This window comes from Colletes latitarsis, chromosome 6 (genome assembly GCF_051014445.1).
Source record: "Colletes latitarsis isolate SP2378_abdomen chromosome 6, iyColLati1, whole genome shotgun sequence".
NCBI classification, from domain to species: Eukaryota; Metazoa; Arthropoda; class Insecta; order Hymenoptera; family Colletidae; genus Colletes; species Colletes latitarsis.
In genome coordinates, this window is record NC_135139.1 from 24673269 (window position 1) to 24689817 (window position 16549).

Sequence of the window (16549 nt, forward strand, 5' to 3'; positions counted from 1 at the left end):
AGACAATCGTGTGCATTCGTGCGATGTCAATCATCGGACTCGGATAGGAATGACTCGAAAAAAATAATGACAGAGCAATATTTCGAATACAAAATCATTCCAGATACTTATTTATTTTAATAAGCATCATGGTTTTCAGCAATTGCATTCAAACTTCCTGTCCGGAGGAGAAATTGCAGAGGACCGCGACGAATAAAATACACGATATCCCACTTGCCGTTACTTTAACAACAAAAACATAAGTAACGAAAGTTATTGGAAATTAAATTTGGAAACCTTTCTGTTCCATACAAATTTTCGATAGAATCGTTGGTAACCGAGATATCGACCCAACTCTTCCCGTCTCTAATACTCTATGGGGGGTAAGTAGCAACGAAGCCTTATTCGCGCCCTAGAAAATATAATTAAAGAAATTATATACTAGGAAGTAAAATAATTTGCTTAGAGAAACAGAACAAACAGAGTTACTGCAAAGTAGTCTCTCCTTTTAACGATATAAATATATGTATAACAGTAATAATTTCAGGATAAATAACAGTTTGGGCCGTTTCGATCCCCGTGGGAACCGCGTTGTCACCCATGTTAATTTTCTACGCCCAACTTCCGGGAAGATCGTCAGTTTCCGTGGCTCGGATTCCCAATGACGAAGAAAAGTTACAAACGATACCGCTATCGGGTGAGTGGAATCGAAGAAACGTCGATCATCGATGAATCCAAGGTGTACGGACAAGCTTTCGCGAAAGCCTGTCGGCGAAGGAAGAAAAGAAGCAACGGGGCCATCTTTCTCTGATCTCTGCTCGAGGGGTATTCACGAAGGTGACTCACCGATTTCTGCTGGAAGCTCGGCAGACTGGATTTTTACCACGAACAGGACTATTCCCCTCTCTACAGGGAATCTGCATACCGCTCGAGCGTGTGTGACACCAGCTTGATTACGTTCTTCGAGATCATAAACCGCGCTACGTATATAACCGATGCTCCGTCGATCTGCTCCCTCAATCGCGATTTAAGTTTCGACGCGAACGGGAACTGCTAACGACGTACACCACCGCCGAGGAAAGAGACGAATACCATCATGTGGACCGTGCTAATGGTAAGAGGACATCGGAATCGGCTTAGTTTTAATTAAAATCAACCAACAAAAATTAGAATCGATGGATCTTTAAAATCGACATCCAGAAGACAGAAGCTTCTTTGCGACGCAATTTAAAATTTGCATTTGTTGTTCGTGAATAAAATTTGCCCAATTCTTCGAGAATACGCGTTGCAACCCGAGAAATTTTTATAGAAACAAAGCGAATACCGATTTTACGTTTCGTTCGTAAATTAGAATCGATGGATCTTTAAAATCGACATCCAGAAGGCAGAAGCTTGTTTGCGACGCAATTTAAAATTTGCCCAATTCTTCGAGGATAGCGTTGCAACCCGAAACATTTTTATAGAAACAAAGCGAATACCGATTTTACGTTTCGTTCGTAAATTAGAATCGAGGGATCTTTAAAATCGACATCCAGAAGGCAGAAGCTTGTTTACTACGCAATTTAAAATTTCCCCAATTTTTGATACGCGTTGCAACTCGAAAGATATTACATTATATCAACGTGAACTCTAGTGATTTTGGTCAGTCGAAAAATCGTTCGAACGATTATTTATCGCGTCGACGTTACCGGGGAAAATTTTGAGGCCTTCGAAAACTAAAAATGCAAGAGGAAATCTAATCTTGCGGGTTCTTCGATAACGACTATCGCTAAACCGCAGTAACGCTACTACATCTAATTAAAAGTGACCAGAAAAATAATTCTCGATTAGTCGTCGACTGCGACGCTCAACATTTCAATTAAAAAATATGAAAACAATTTTCGTATTTCAGTTGCTCTGTTTGATCGCGTCGTTCGACGTAGACGCAGGAAAACTTTCGACAGAGGATTCGGGCGAACCGAGATTGGAAGATGCGGAACTTCCGGCTGTCAGGCTTCCCAGAAAGTTCCGTCCGAACAGCCACACCAGAAGATTGCACATAGAGAATCAAACCGGGTTCGACGGGAAGGTGGAGAGAATTCATATCAACTCCGAGGAAGATCTCCATGGAATTCGCGCGTACGGAATGCCGAAGAAGATTTTGGCGAGCAACGGTCGCATCGACAGGATGTCGCAGACGGACGATGTCGAGGGGAAGCATGATTTCGGTCCGAGAGCTCTGCGGACGGTACGTCGAAACCGACAAGACGGTTAAACGTTAATTAAAACTGGCTAGAAAATGTTCAACCTTCGATTCGTAATAATCGTTTCAGATCGAAGCCTACGGGATGTCCAAAGAGCACTTAGAGACTAACGGAGAAATCGAAAGGGTGCCGGTATCGACCAATTACCAGATAAGAAGGGGTACAGGCGCGAGAGTATCCAGATCTATCGACTTGGAACCGAAGCAAGATATCGAAGAGGAATCGTGGAAAGGCGAACTGGAGGATCTGGAGGCCCAGGACGCTAAAGTCTTCAGGCCATTGTTCGTCTACAGGCAACAGTTGGCGAAAAAGCAACGTCGTTACAAGGACCACCCTAATTACGACTACCGTTCGTTTCAAATGCCTTACTACGAACGACGACCATTTTACTGACGTCCTTTCACCCGGTGACGCCGTCTTCGACGCTTCGATAATCGAACCGCGACAGTCGGAGATCGAAACGGCCGTTTAGCGATATGCAAACGAGAGTCGAGATTTTGTTTGAGTTCGTAACGAGTGTCCTTGAGCGACTCGATTACCATAATGATGATCCACCGATCGTGTAAGCGTCGTTTTATGCCGCGAAAGAAAGCCAATCGCGCAGCGCTCGTCCAATAACGATTCCATTCGTTCTGTCAATAACAATGACTTGTGCGACTGACGATATTTATATTTTTATAGTCAGGCATCATAGACGTCTCTTCTTACCCAGAATTTCGATCAACGATGGTTTTTCTTTTTGTTACGGTAGAGTTTCCGGCTCCTGGAAAACGATTATTAACAACGATTAATGATCGAAATGGCGCGCTATGGTTAATCGTAAATTCTATTCACGAACGATAACGTAAAAGAAAATTAGTTTACGGCCGAGTTGGACGCTATACACGAATAAAATTCACCTAAGTCTGATGTTGGAAGGCACGAACGCGAAAGTATGGATCGTACGTCGCCCACAGGACATTTCACGCATGAACGAGCAATACCAAAAAGTATTACGATAAGATTACTTCTAAGACGCTCAGACTCGTGTAACTATATGCTAACTAGTACTTAACGATTATAGATAAGTCGACACTTTATGTATGCGTATAAGCAAAATAACTAAATTGTAATTTTGCACGAGATCTTCTTATCTTGTACCTATTCCAAACTCTCTAAAATACACGTAAAATAGTTTGCTAAAGAAACCAAACGTTCTTAATACTTTCTACGTCCGTAAGAAACGAATTTTTTTTAATTGTTTTCGACGCCGCTGATAGAAACTTTTGTAACTAACTGTATGTCGGGATAAAACAAAAACAGACGAGAAATTCATGGTCGTTGGTCGCCGATTCCCTCGTCCTATCGATCCTATTTACGGACGCGTGATCGAGTTTCAGTAAACTCATAACGCAGAGGTGGATTTAAGTTTTTCCCGTCCCGCGATGAAAGGAGATAATTAGGACTAGAAATCCTTTAAAGGAATGTATTATTTATTATTTAAAATTTTGTGATATTTACTATCTGTTATCCGTAAAATTTTCAAAACCGCCTCTGACGTAACGAGACATTATGGCGTTATAAAATTGCCAATCGTACAATTGCACCGATATCGATTGCCTGTCGTCGAGGGAAAGCAACGTCGTCAAAATTCACAAGATGAGCAACGTACGGAAAACGGTTATAGCGCTGACCGTCGAGAACGAAGCGAATAATAAGAGTAACAACGAAGCGGTTCAGTCGAACGAAATTAATGAAACGAATGAAACGGAAAAGTACGCGATCGTTTCTAATATCGTAAATTGAACTCAAACGGGTTAGATTTGTCAGTAACAATTTATTGCTGAATCTTGCATCGTTTGTTCTTCGTTATTTTGTTTCCCTTTCGCTATACTTTGTCTCCTTTTCTACAGGCCTCACAGAAAATTGCGTCTGCTGTACTCGATGTCTGTGCTCGTGTTAAAAGCGTTGGATCATTTGTTTCTTGGCGTTCTTCTGCTCTGTGCTATTTTGGAATTCGTCTACGAGAGCGAATACTTGAAGACCATCGTCAGAGCCATCGTGGCAGTACGTTTCACATTTTTAGTACATCTTGCTTTTTGAAATTTTTTATAATTCATTGGAATTTTAGTAGCTTTAAGTACGGTTGTATAATTTCTGGAACAGGTCACGTTGGAACTGATCATGTGGGTGACATTTGCCGGGGTATCCATACTGATGACAACCATGTTCGTCGCGGACGACATATACCATCGAAATAGAAACACGGAGAAACTGGAAGCACCGTTGAACGAGCAAGATGGAACCGTTTCCAGTGACACGGGCGCAAACACCGAGCAACAGCAATTAAAGATCACAGAAAACTGAGAATCTTCTTCGTATCTGCATTTTCTAAATTGTCGAACGTTGTACCATTGTTCACACGGACGAAATCGTTTCGTTTCTTTACCTAGACTTCGATTAAAATCAAAATATTTTCTAAACAAATGATTCTTCGTCGTCCATCGTACAATAATTAAGACTCTAAGGCGACTCGAGGATAATTTGTTGGAAGAAATGGAAAGCACCGCGGTAAAGGTGAAAGTTTACCAGGAATTTTACCACGAATGCCCTAAGGATGGAAAATTTGGTAATGTTATGGCGTTATCGCGGACGCGTAGAATATATAAAGGGATAGGTAAGCTTCTGGCGTCATTAAAGTTCCGTTCGTTCGAAGCAGAATTTCCACTAAATATGCAGACGTTGAAGGCGATCTTCTTCCTGGCGAGTAGACAAGAAACTGTTATTAAAATACATCTTTTCTGTTAGTAAACATTATACAGGGGGTTCGGCCACCCTTGGAAAAAATTTTAATGGGAGATTCTAGAGGCCAAAATAAGACTAAAATCAAGAATACCAATTTGTTGATGGAAGCTTCGTTAAAAAGTTATTAACGTTTAAAGTTCCGACCGTACTGAATTTTTTTCTCAAAACTGAGTAGGATTTCGGGGGTATGTCTGTTGACCAAAAATGCTTGCAATTGACACCTGCAACTAAAAATAATTTTTCCAAAACGATTTGAAATTTTTTTTTTCCGTCGAAAAATTTCACACCTTTTCGAATTTTTTTCTGGAAAGTGGGTAGGATTAGGGTGGTATGTCTATTGACCAAAAATGATTGTAATTGACCCCCGTAACCGAAAATAATTTTTCCAGAACGATTTGAAGTTTTTGAATTTAATTGTTAATAACTTTTTAACGAAGCCTCCATTAACAAATTGGTATTCTTGATTTTCATCTTATTTTGGCTTCTAGAATCCTCTATTAAAATTTTTCCCAGGGGTGGCCGACCACCCTGTATATTAACGTAATCACTGTGGATCGAATCGATTGAATTTTCTTCGACGATAAAACCGATAATACCGCTCTAACAGACGTTTTCTTTCGCAGGGCTTTCTTACAATGGCGACGTCGTGGAGTTCCCGTTCGAAAATCACGAATGAACTCGCCGCTAACGAAAAATTTCTGAACAACATGCTGACGGTAGGCCGCGGTCTGCAAGAGGCCGGGTTGCTGACGATGAAAGCAACGATAGACGCAGTGTCAGCCATCGTAACGGCGAAACTCGACGTTCTGAAGACTATGAAAGGCAACGATCGAATTACAAACGCAATTATCGACATCGAATTGGCCCAACTGGAGGCCAGCAGGGCCGCCGTGCTAGCGTTTCTGAAAACAATGGCGACCAGAATCGTGTCTATGGTGGACGAACTACCGAGCGAGGATCTCAACGCATTGATACAGTCACCATTGTTCGATCTCGCGTCGAACGTGTTTCTACTTTTAGCGAACGATTCGGAAAATTACTCGACAACCGAAGAACACTTAGCGCAAACAATGGATGATTAAAAACTTAATTACACTAGTCCACAGCAATTCTAGTCCCTGTTACGACTCTTAACTACGAAAGTGAAAGTTAAATTAAACCTCATGAAATTTCGTGTAAAACCTGCTGTACAAATATAAATATTGCAAACCGTTAATAACGATGTTTAAATACCACAGACATATGCCTGAAAGGTTCGATGTTTGTACGTTCGCTAGTTTCCTTAAAAAAAAATTCTCGAACATTTCGTAATTTTTAACGTTTTAAAGAATCGCTCATCCTCGATCGATTAAAGCAGATTGCAAAGTATGCCGACCCGTAACGACCTTTTAACGCGTTAAGCGCTGATGTTTGCCGGTATCCGGTATAAATTAAAATAAATTATCTGTTTTGCGCGTAAATTAATTTATTTCCGCAGTTTTACGCGAAGCTTCGTTTTGTAAGCTTTCCTTCGTCCCAGTCATAGGCACGGAATACTTTGCCGCGTAAAGATCAAATACAACGAGAAACGGGTATTCCAATCGAAAGGATAATATCTCCGTAAGAAAAGTAAAAACGGAAAAAAATAGAAATCTCGTACGTATAATAGTATTTACTAATCGGATAGGTTCGTACGAGCGTGTAAATACGTAAAGTGTCCGCCATAAAAGGCGCCGACGTTTCGACGAAATTCGGTGGTTCCCCGTCGAATCTTCGATCTTGATCGATAACGCGTCTCGACCTTCGTATGCTTTTTCGATGGTAAATGATTTACGTCATTGGCCTTGATCATTAAGTATCCCTATCGTACTCCGTATTGCTCACTGACACGAAGTGTTCCTCGAACGACACTCGAAGGATTCTCTTTCAATTATCGTTATTAAAATCAGCTGAAAACGATTCTTTCCCAATCGCTCTTATTAAAGCAGTCGTGGAAGATCCTCTTCCAATTACTATTATTAAAATCACTTGGACGAGATTGTCTATCGATCACTTTTATTGAAGCCAGTTGGGAACGATTATTCTCAGTCGCGTGTATTAAAATCGGTTGGTAAATCGATTTTGATGGTAGAGGACAACCCAAAGATTTAAAAAGTATTATTAAATAAAATGGATTAAACGTTTTCCAGAATATGAAAGTGATGATAGTCACCGTGATCCTGTTAGTGTCGGTGGTCGAAGGCCAGGTTTTTTGGAGGGAGATCAATAATAGAGTGCCGACAGGACCGTTTTATCCAGGGCACATGCATGTGCCGCCAAGGGAACCGTTTCAGCAACATAATCAGGGATTCCGACCGCCTGGACCGCCGTTTCCATTTCCTTTACATGGATTAGAAAGACGCCATCCGCATCAGTGGTTTCCTCACCAGCAACCACAAATTCCTGCTATCGATATCAGCAATGCTGAATGGGTTTGTCGCGATCCGAAATCAGAAAACATGGTACGTTACGTAGAGACAGGGTTTTGAAAACTGTTATAATACAGATTTAACTCATTCGAAGAATAAATCAATTACAGATGATTATTACCACCGTCGATGGAGTACAGACAGCGTTTGACCAGCAACAACACTTAAACGAATGGTGGCAAAATCAGAATGGAAATACTAATGCACCTCCTTCGACAACGGCTACTCCCGAGCCTGAGACGGATGAACCTACTTCTCATGGTGGGGAAGGACTCATCGACGTTAGAATAGCGAACAATTAAACATTAACAATAATTAACGACATGGGAGAAAATAATAACAAGGTTACGTAAGAAAACTTGAAATTTTTATTTGTTATAAAACTTACCTAACTCTGTAGTCGATTCTTTGGTCGTTCACTGTTAAAAGTTTATACTTCGAAATTTATAATAAAAATAGATTCTTTTTCAACATGACTATATGAAACTAGTAAAATAACTTTATGTGACATGCATAGCTTCTGGAGATGCCTTATTTTACTTCTAAAAATGAACATTTCTCGAAGGAGAAACAAACGATCGTAAATAACTTAAAATAAAAATAAATCACAATTAAAAGAGGAACACTACGTATTAAATTGTGTTATTTTGTTTACACGTTCCTATAAAATAAATAAGAAAATAGTTAATGTTTCCTGTAAATAAAAACTTTAAATCGTCATAGTAATAACGGTACTCTTACCAAAAGTACGTGTGAACCACTGGAAGGATTGTCTGCATTATTACTATTACCAAGTATTAAATCAGCTGCGTCTATTTTGATATTGGGATCTTTGTTTTTTACGTATTCTAAAGCTTTTTTGCCAACTTCTTTAACTGTTTCATCATTCATTAGATGATTGGTGCTCCACAATGGACAACTAAAATTATCATTTAAAATTTAAACTTACATAAAATATTTACTGGAAGGTGATGAATCGATTACTTTAAGCAATAGATAGAATAATTCTTATGCTTTACTTGCCGTTTCGAGAAAGTACTTGTACTATCATGAAAATGGTTATACCCTGTGACTACTGCATCACAAATATAACACATTGTAGCACCACACTGACACTGAATTTTATTGCAACCATGTTCTTTGTAATATGGACGACTACATTTGTAACATTTACGCACAAGAGCCTCTGTCATTTTTTCTTCCACGAACAAACGCGCTCGGTCAATTTTTTCGTTGTGACATTTTAGAGGTACGTGATCTGGCTCTCTACATAATCTAGCATCAAATATATGTATTCCAAAGTAACAAAGGTTTTACCTTTAAAGATATTAGAGCGCGTCTCGAGGGATTTTCCAAAATGTTGAAAATTACTTGAAAAATAATACTAACTTTTGTTGAATAAATTATAACTGTTGAACTGAAAATTACACTTGTATCAAACTTACGTTTTTTGAAAACTGTAAACTCAACAATTTTCAACATATTGAACAATTTTTCAAGACAAATTTAAATATTATTAAAGCCTACAACATATACAAACTTTAGCAAAATCTTTGATGTTACTACAAAAAATTTCCGATTTAGCATGAAAAGACTCGTTATAAATTTTGGAGTAACTTACATTTGCTAAGTATTATTAATGTTTCCTTAACATTGAACTTACCGACATGACTCCTTCATGCATTCAACATTAAGGCATTTAAAAACTTTATCCTCTGGAGGAGGTATATATGCAAAATGACAAAACGGACAGGAAACTAAACCTTCTAACCCAGCAGCCATTACTTCCGCTTCTTGTTTCTTATTGATAAGGATACTAAACAGTGTTCGTGGTAGTATCTTCTGTAGAGTAGAAAGTCTGAATTCGCCATTACAATTTATAAAACATGTAGTATTTGTCCCACCGTCCGCCAATTTTGCTTCAATGCCTCTTATAATACACGAATTACAAAATATATGTCCATCGTCGCATGTTGAACATTTAGATGGCATGCATTCATTATCATAACAACACTGGCACTCCAGAAGTTCATTATTACTCTTTAATTTCTCGAATGCTTTCTTCTCTTTCTCCTCTTCCTTCAATTTCTTCATGTATTCTCTAATTTGTACCTTATGTATTATAAATGCATGTTCCTCCTTTGGATTTATTTCCTTACAGTAAATATTCCGTTCTGGATATTTGTCAGGTACCATGTTTTCCAAGGCTCGTGCAGTGGAAGTTACATTATACTTTTCTGTTTTATACAGATTCTTCAAAGTATCAGTCTTAAATCGTTTGAAACGATACTTAAGAAAATTCAATGCAGATTCACTATATTCACACTGTCTATTTGGATTTTCAAAATAATCAAATGGATCTGGAATTGTTTCCAAAAATTGTTTCACATTAAAACCAGAACCATACTGCATTTGTTCTTCTATATTTCTTCCCCTCCTCAACTCTGCCTTCTCTCTTGTGAGATAAGTCGGATTCTCACATTGAGTATCTATAAACTGATTTATAGAATCCAGACTGCCATTCATGCTTGCTACAACTTTTGCCAAATATGCTGAATCTGCATTGGGAAAGACACTTAACAAATAAGTATACTGATCATATTTAACATTAGTTTCTTTTTGATAATCTTGTGTAATCCCTTTCCCATATTTCTTATCTGGATATAGATTTTCACTCTGAAGTATAAAGTCAATTAAGTCCTTTATTTGTACAGTTTGACCACCATTTTTTTCTTTCTTGAAATACATTAAACATATATTTTTAATAGTATCCTTATGTCGTTCAGGAAATACAAACATTAATTCCTCATACATTTGTTGAAATTTTGGAGACAGATCAATTATCTCGTTTCTAAGAGCTTTTTTCTTAACAGCTCCACGTGCATGTTCTACTACATCAGGTATAGAGTCAACTTCAGAAGAAGTGGACAGTTCATCCAAAATTTTTGCTGTGGAATGATCAGATATTTCACTCAAAATGGAGTGTTTTCTTGAACAAGATTCAGCAACACTTACTGTAGGAACAGTAGATGGCATGGTTCTTGTAGTGCTTAGCTGACTTTGAGGTAATAAATTATCTAAACTTGTTACTGTACTGATAACTTGAGCTGAGGTGCATGGAAGAATTGAATTTGTTGTTGTATTACTTGATCCAGGATATAATAGAATATCCGAATCAACTCCTGTTGCTGCAGCTACTTCTACTGTTAGCTCAGCAGATTCAACGTGTAATGCAATATTTTTTCTTTCAAATGCTGTGCCGGATAATACATTTTGAGATAAGTTTTGTAAATTTACAGTTTTTGTTGCTAAATCGGAGTTTTCAGACATAGTACTAGCTGATTCATTCCGAGATGCATTTTGTGAATTTATTGCTGTTGCATTAGTGGATGCATTATGAAATGACAAATTAGTAGAACTTATAGTGTTAGTGTTTTCAAAATTTAAACCATTTGCTATACTATCATTACCACAGTCTATGTTAACAACATTTAATGTCTTTGATGAATTTGTTGTATTTCTGAACTGTGAATTATTTACACTACAATTTGCAGTCTGTGGCTTTAGGTATGTTTCTCTTACCTGATATCTCATTTTAAAATCAAAATTTGGAGCTTTTCCAATTAATTTCTGTTTTTTCATATTTTTTACAAAATTTAAATAGTTCATGTACAGATCCATTGGTTCATTTGTTGTAGGTGGTAGAAATACATTTCTTCCTAAAGGTATATTCACTTTTTTTACAGATTTTTTATTTTTACATCTTGCATATTTTGACACGTTTTTACTGTTTACAATTGTGTGTTGTGGCGCAGTAATGTACGTTAATTTCGATGGAGATAAAATAGGAGAAGGAACTGCGGTAACTCGATTCATAAATGATTGCCTTTTATCATGTATTAATTTTGCTGGTTGTAATATTCGATTTTGAGTAGATTGAAAACCTTTATAGTCATTCATTAGATGTCCTGATAGTTCAGAATCACTGCTACTCAATAAATCTTCCAGTGTTTTTTGAGCACAATTAATTTGTTTTCCATTCCGCTCCGCATATTTCAACAAATTATCCGAGGAATCTGTCTCTGTACATTCGATAATTTTAATTTTGGAAGAGATCTTTTCAGATTTTTTAGAAGAACCGTTACCTAACAATTTTCTTTTCAATGGAAATTTTACTGTCGGCCTTTTATTTGGTAATAAATCCCAGAGGCTGAGCTCTACACGATTTTCTGCCTCACGATTTTTTCGTAGAGTAGCATAGACTAACTTGTATTTAAGCTTAGGTAAAAGATTACATATTTGTGTAACTTCTTCTTGTAATTTTATGTCAAGAGAATGATCAGATTTGGTTTCATCAAAATCCTTGCTACAACCTGGTGTTGGAATATTTAAACATTTCACAGACTTCATTCTTTGTCTGTTATCAGGTGGCTCTGAACTTGAGTTTACCTGTTCTTGGAATCTCTCTATGGAATCTAAGTTATTGTTTGGGTCATTATTATTTTCTTCTAGTATTTCTATATCAACAACACTACATGAAGAATCATCATTGGCGTTAGATATAGCACCACAAAATTCTATATTGACATCTAAAGGTGAAGATGGTTCTTGGAATTCATCACAGTTTACAGAATAAGAATCATCTGTATCTGAATATGTATCAGAAGAAGATAACTCATTTGAAACTAATTTTTCTACAACCATTTTCTCTTTAATAGTTTTACATTTTGATGTATTGTAGTTTAGATTCTTAATATTAGAAGGCCCAGCTACTGCCAAATTACTATCAAACTCATAGTCTTTCATGTTACCTATTCTTGTTAACATTTCTATTATAAAATTCAGGTCACAATTAGGCTCAAAGCTACTTGATAGTTCATATATTACTCTTTCATCTACATCTTTTTGTCCAATAGAAGATGTTTCTTTATTTTTACAGCATCCATGTACATTAGTACATCTATGTTGTCACACATTTTTCATATATAGAATTACTTATTAGCAAAACTAAAATGTTCAGAAACATCATCATATATATAAAAATGATTTGTAAAAGTCGATATTTCGTAGCAATGTTAAAATACTACTTACCCTACAAAGTAAAAAACTCTTCTTATCGCTTAATTTCAATGAATGTTTTATATTTACCAAGATGTACCTACAAACATAAAAATACAATATGTAAATACATAAAAAAATGTTACGGATAACATTAAATTAACTTACATATAACACGTTTGTCGTTAAAATCTCACAATTTATCTTGATGATACATTCTTAACTCTTTAGAGAACTTATAGAAATTGGAACTAAACAACTATATTTCTATATCGTAATAAGGAATCTAAAATATATATTGCAATGCAGTATCGCGAAATAAAACGCTTGAAAAGTGCAACCAAGTTAAACAAACGCAATTATACTATATAATGTTGGGATTCCCGTAAAGCGGTGACGCAATGTTTACTATGCCCTGTTCAACGAGAATTGGCAGAAAATGTAAACAGCTGTACCAGGGCCGAAACGTAATGGTCAGATCCCCAAATAATAGGAAAGAAACTAATTTTTTTAACAAAAGGTACTCGTCTTCGATATTGATATGATAACCGGGTATAGTTCTATGTATATCTAAGATATTTGCAAAAAAGTCACATCGGTTCACGAAAATTTATATGGAAAATATCTTTATAGTAATTTAGCCAATACTATTCCGCGAAAACAACTATAATACATGTTTTCACCGAAATGGTCACTTCGTTATAGAGATAGGTAATATCTTAATCGAATACATTAATCAAATAGAGCTAGTACTTTGTCTGTTATCCGAAACTTCGACTTAACTTACAATTGTTAGTAAACGTCTTGAAAATCAACTCTATACCTCGTTTTTACTTTATGCTTTCTACTCGTCACCCGGATCCGTATAAGTATATAGACTAATGGAAATCTACGCAGCACATTTGATTTTCTTTTATTTCTACAAACAACGGTATCATAATAGCAATTGTTTCAATGACCTAAATATATTTCCATGTATACGAACGTATATATCAATATGCATTTAAAATTCAAGCCAATAATTTCTTATTCCCTTCGGTAAAATATTGTTTCATAATGTAGAAAACTATAATTACAGAAATGAAAAATGATAATCGTAGTTCTCATCAGGGGTATTTGCAGATTCGATGTACAATGGATCGAGGTACAAAAAGCGCAATAAACAGTTACGAAACTGATTGTAGAAGTTACATTAAAAAATCATTGTATAAGTTAGTCTTCAAAAGAAATAAACATTACTATTTATATACATAAAGAATAACTTGAAAATATTTTATTATATCTGAATTTATTCGTGAAAGAACCGTCTACCAATGCAACTCCTATCACTGTCGTATATATTTCTAACGTTGAATGAATAAGGTTCATTTTCTGACATCTTCAGTAGAATGTAACAAAAATTATTGATACGAGATCTTTATCGAATGAAATCTAAATTATAAATGATACTTTTTAAATAACGGTTGCAATTTAATTCTGTTAATTTAACATATTCTTCCCTAAGTAAGTTGGTACTGAATTGTAATAGAGGACGCTGCAATAAAAAGTGGAAGCATTTTACAATATATTACTATCTGAAACAACATAACCTTAAAGGGTGCCTTGATAACCCGCTGTCGGCGGATGAACTGTCAATTCCGGTGTATTTAAGGAGAGTGTTGTGTGCCGTATCGTTTGCCGGAGATTTGGGAAATTCGTGTCGACTGATCAGAGTCCACGAATTTCCGTAAGTCTTTTTACAAATCGGTTTTCTCAGCGTTTTAAATTAATAAATTACTTTTAATACGTGACCGCACCCGTCTTTGCCCAGTTAGGTGCGGTGATTCATAGAGATAATTTTCGGTATTGAGCGTTTATTGAAATAATATCGTATGTAAATTCATAGAGTTCTTTGTGGAAATCAGTGACAAAATGACAGATGTTCATAACTTAAGTGTTGATGCTATCAGCTGTCACGCTTGGAATAAGGACAGAAAAGGTTTGACATTCGTTTGATTGAAAGTAATTTTCTCCGAAACGAATAAGCAGTTTTAACGTATTTCTGCAGAAGTAGCTGTCTGCCCAAATAATAATGAGATTCAAGTTCACAAGCGTACATCAAGTGGTTGGAAATTACTGCAAAATCTACAGGAGCATGATATGCATGTTATGGGCATTGATTGGGCACCGAATACCAACCGAATAGTTACTTGTTCCGCAGATAAGAATGCGTATGTTTGGACGCTAGAAAGTGATGGAAAGTGGAAGCCTGGTTGGGTGCTTGTAAGATTAAATAGAGCAGCAACTTGTGTAAAATGGTCTCCATTAGGTACAATACATATTTGTATTCTATATAAAGTTTATTATATCTTTAAATTATCTATGCATTAATCCGTTGCTTGTACTTGTTTATAGAAAATAAATTTGCTGTTGGATCTGGAGGTAAAGTAATAGCTGTATGTTACTTTGTCTCAGAAAATAATTGGTGGCAATGTAAGCATATAAAGCGTCCATTAAGGTCCACTGTAACCACAGTTGATTGGCATCCAGACAACAAAGTTTTGGTTGCTGGATCAACTGATTATAGAGTTCGTGTCTTTAGTGCTTTTATAAGTGATATGGAGGATGCACCAGGAACAGGTCCTTGGGGCCAAAGTAATACTTTAGGAACGTTACTTGCTGAATTCCAAAATAGTCCCAATGGAGGTAGAAAAAATGTTACTTTTTTTATTACAACCTTGGATGGTGTTTGTTCTTGCCAAATATTCTCTTTTTTTTTTTTACCTAGGTGGTTGGATACACTCTGTTGCATTTAGTCCTTGTGGTAATAAAATTTGTTGGGTAGCACACAATTCATCTATATGCATTGCAGATGCTACCAAAGGAAATGCAGTTGTAAGATTGTATACAGAACATTTGCCTTTTTTAAGTTGCGTTTGGATGGGATCCAATTCCATTGTTGCCGCGGTATTTATGCACATATTTTTTAAAAATTAAGTTCGCTATTTTTCAAACTGTATGTACAGTAATTTGATTTACGTTTTAGGGACATAGTTGTATGCCCATGCTGTATTCCATAGACGACAATGGTCAGTTGTGTTTTGTATCGAAATTAGATAACACACAGAAAAAGGAGGCTGCCGGATTATCTGCAATGCGTAAATTCCAATCGTTGGATCGCCAATCGAGAACAGATACGAATGATAACGCCTTGGACAGTATACACCAAAATATAATTAATTGCCTACGCAGAGTATCCGATAACGAATTTAGTACGAGCAGTTTAGATGGCCAACTTGTAGTATGGGATCTCAAGGTAAATTTTGACAACGCGTATTCGATTATGTTCCGATATTAAAATAAAAACTTCTAAATTAATTCTATTTCTTCCTCTTTCTATTATCTAGCTTCTAGAGAATTCCATTGCTGGTCTCAAGATAGCATAAGTAAAATTTTTTTTATATCATAAAGATGGATGAAGATATTACATCAAACACAAAGATGTATAAATGTTAAAACTGAAAAAAAATATACAATTTCTCATTACTTCTCGTGGTATCAGTCTCTCCCGTGTAATGTTACTACAATTTTTATGAGGCAAAAAAAAAACATAGGTCTATATGCGCGTTCAAAAGGAGTTAACGCAGTTCGTTTAGGATCGAATTTACGGTATCTCTGTCCTTTTGCGTTACGATTAGTGACTGGCCTAATATGATACATATTGATAATATGAAAGCTCAGGTATATGGTATCCGTTTTCAATACTGCTGATGTTTGAATAAATACCGATACCAATACCGTATGATACTGACTCAACGTTGATATTATTGTAAATATACTGTCGCTCAAAAGTTTGAAGCACCCCTCGATCTTTAAATAAATGAACCTTTCTCATACATACATAAACTTTTTATTATAATTCACTCAAATACGCTGTAATTGAAAATAAAAGAATCGCGATCATGGTCGTAAACGAAGTTAAAATCACGACCGTGATCGTGATTTTGCGATCACTGTGATAAATAACGGTTAGTGATTTTGCACGCCATCTCTAGGTAG

General features: G+C 36.3%; 4 protein-coding genes across 9 annotated transcripts; 3 read left to right on the forward strand and 1 right to left on the reverse strand.

Moving 5' to 3' along the window:
* The first annotated feature begins 938 nt into the window (after positions 1 to 938).
* On the forward strand, positions 939 to 3344 carry LOC143342694 (uncharacterized). Its single transcript, XM_076766822.1, has 3 exons — positions 939 to 1093; positions 1871 to 2206; positions 2292 to 3344. The coding sequence occupies exons 1-3, from the start codon at positions 1076 to 1078 to the stop codon at positions 2613 to 2615; spliced, it is 678 nt and encodes a 225-aa protein (XP_076622937.1). The 5' UTR covers positions 939 to 1075; the 3' UTR covers positions 2616 to 3344.
* Positions 3345 to 3635: 291 nt separating this feature from the next.
* On the forward strand, positions 3636 to 8077 carry LOC143342697 (uncharacterized). 2 transcript variants are annotated; one of them, XM_076766830.1, is made up of 5 exons: positions 3636 to 3976; positions 4115 to 4268; positions 4368 to 6641; positions 7175 to 7486; positions 7564 to 8077. In XM_076766830.1, exons 1-3 carry the CDS (start codon positions 3861 to 3863, stop codon positions 4566 to 4568), a joined length of 471 nt encoding a protein of 156 aa, XP_076622945.1. In that variant the 5' UTR covers positions 3636 to 3860; the 3' UTR covers positions 4569 to 6641; positions 7175 to 7486; positions 7564 to 8077. The 2 variants fall into 2 exon arrangements, with proteins under 2 accessions (XP_076622945.1, XP_076622944.1); XM_076766829.1 differs by lacking the exons at positions 3636 to 3976; positions 4115 to 4268 and having other exon boundaries at positions 6505 to 6641.
* On the reverse strand, positions 7975 to 13315 carry LOC143342687 (uncharacterized). 5 transcript variants are annotated; one of them, XM_076766814.1, is made up of 6 exons: positions 13299 to 13315; positions 12545 to 12611; positions 9117 to 12460; positions 8477 to 8728; positions 8195 to 8372; positions 7975 to 8114 (listed from the first exon to the last, which is right to left on the reverse strand). In XM_076766814.1, the coding sequence occupies exons 3-6, from the start codon at positions 12278 to 12280 to the stop codon at positions 8079 to 8081; spliced, it is 3630 nt and encodes a 1209-aa protein (XP_076622929.1). In that variant the 5' UTR covers positions 12281 to 12460; positions 12545 to 12611; positions 13299 to 13315; the 3' UTR covers positions 7975 to 8078. The 5 variants fall into 5 exon arrangements, with proteins under 5 accessions (XP_076622929.1, XP_076622928.1, XP_076622925.1 ...); XM_076766813.1 differs by lacking the exon at positions 13299 to 13315 and adding an exon at positions 12680 to 13044; XM_076766810.1 differs by lacking the exon at positions 13299 to 13315 and adding an exon at positions 12680 to 13044 and having other exon boundaries at positions 9117 to 12611.
* Positions 13316 to 13989: 674 nt separating this feature from the next.
* Arpc1 (Actin-related protein 2/3 complex, subunit 1A) lies at positions 13990 to 16366 on the forward strand. The gene is made up of 6 exons (XM_076766818.1): positions 13990 to 14489; positions 14559 to 14819; positions 14906 to 15196; positions 15279 to 15457; positions 15537 to 15806; positions 15898 to 16366. Exons 1-6 carry the CDS (start codon positions 14423 to 14425, stop codon positions 15934 to 15936), a joined length of 1107 nt encoding a protein of 368 aa, XP_076622933.1. The 5' UTR covers positions 13990 to 14422; the 3' UTR covers positions 15937 to 16366.
* The last annotated feature ends 183 nt before the right edge of the window (positions 16367 to 16549 follow it).

Coding starts and splice junctions, on each gene's coding strand:
- LOC143342694 (XM_076766822.1), top strand. Junction 2,207..2,291: donor GTCCGAGAGCTCTGCGGACG/GTACGTCGAAAC, acceptor TAATCGTTTCAG/ATCGAAGCCTACGGGATGTC.
- LOC143342697 (XM_076766829.1), top strand. CDS start 7,178: ATGAAAGTGATGATAGTCACCGTGATCCTGTTAGTGTCGGTGGTCGAA. Junction 7,487..7,563: donor ATCCGAAATCAGAAAACATG/GTACGTTACGTA, acceptor AATCAATTACAG/ATGATTATTACCACCGTCGA.
- LOC143342687 (XM_076766814.1), bottom strand. CDS start 12,280: ATGTTAACAAGAATAGGTAACATGAAAGACTATGAGTTTGATAGTAAT. Junction 8,373..8,476: donor ACAAGTACTTTCTCGAAACG/GCAAGTAAAGCA, acceptor TGATAATTTTAG/TTGTCCATTGTGGAGCACCA. Junction 8,115..8,194: donor GTGGTTCACACGTACTTTTG/GTAAGAGTACCG, acceptor TTTATTTTATAG/GAACGTGTAAACAAAATAAC.
- Arpc1 (XM_076766818.1), top strand. CDS start 14,423: ATGACAGATGTTCATAACTTAAGTGTTGATGCTATCAGCTGTCACGCT. Junction 14,820..14,905: donor TGTAAAATGGTCTCCATTAG/GTACAATACATA, acceptor ACTTGTTTATAG/AAAATAAATTTGCTGTTGGA. Junction 15,458..15,536: donor CCAATTCCATTGTTGCCGCG/GTATTTATGCAC, acceptor TTTACGTTTTAG/GGACATAGTTGTATGCCCAT.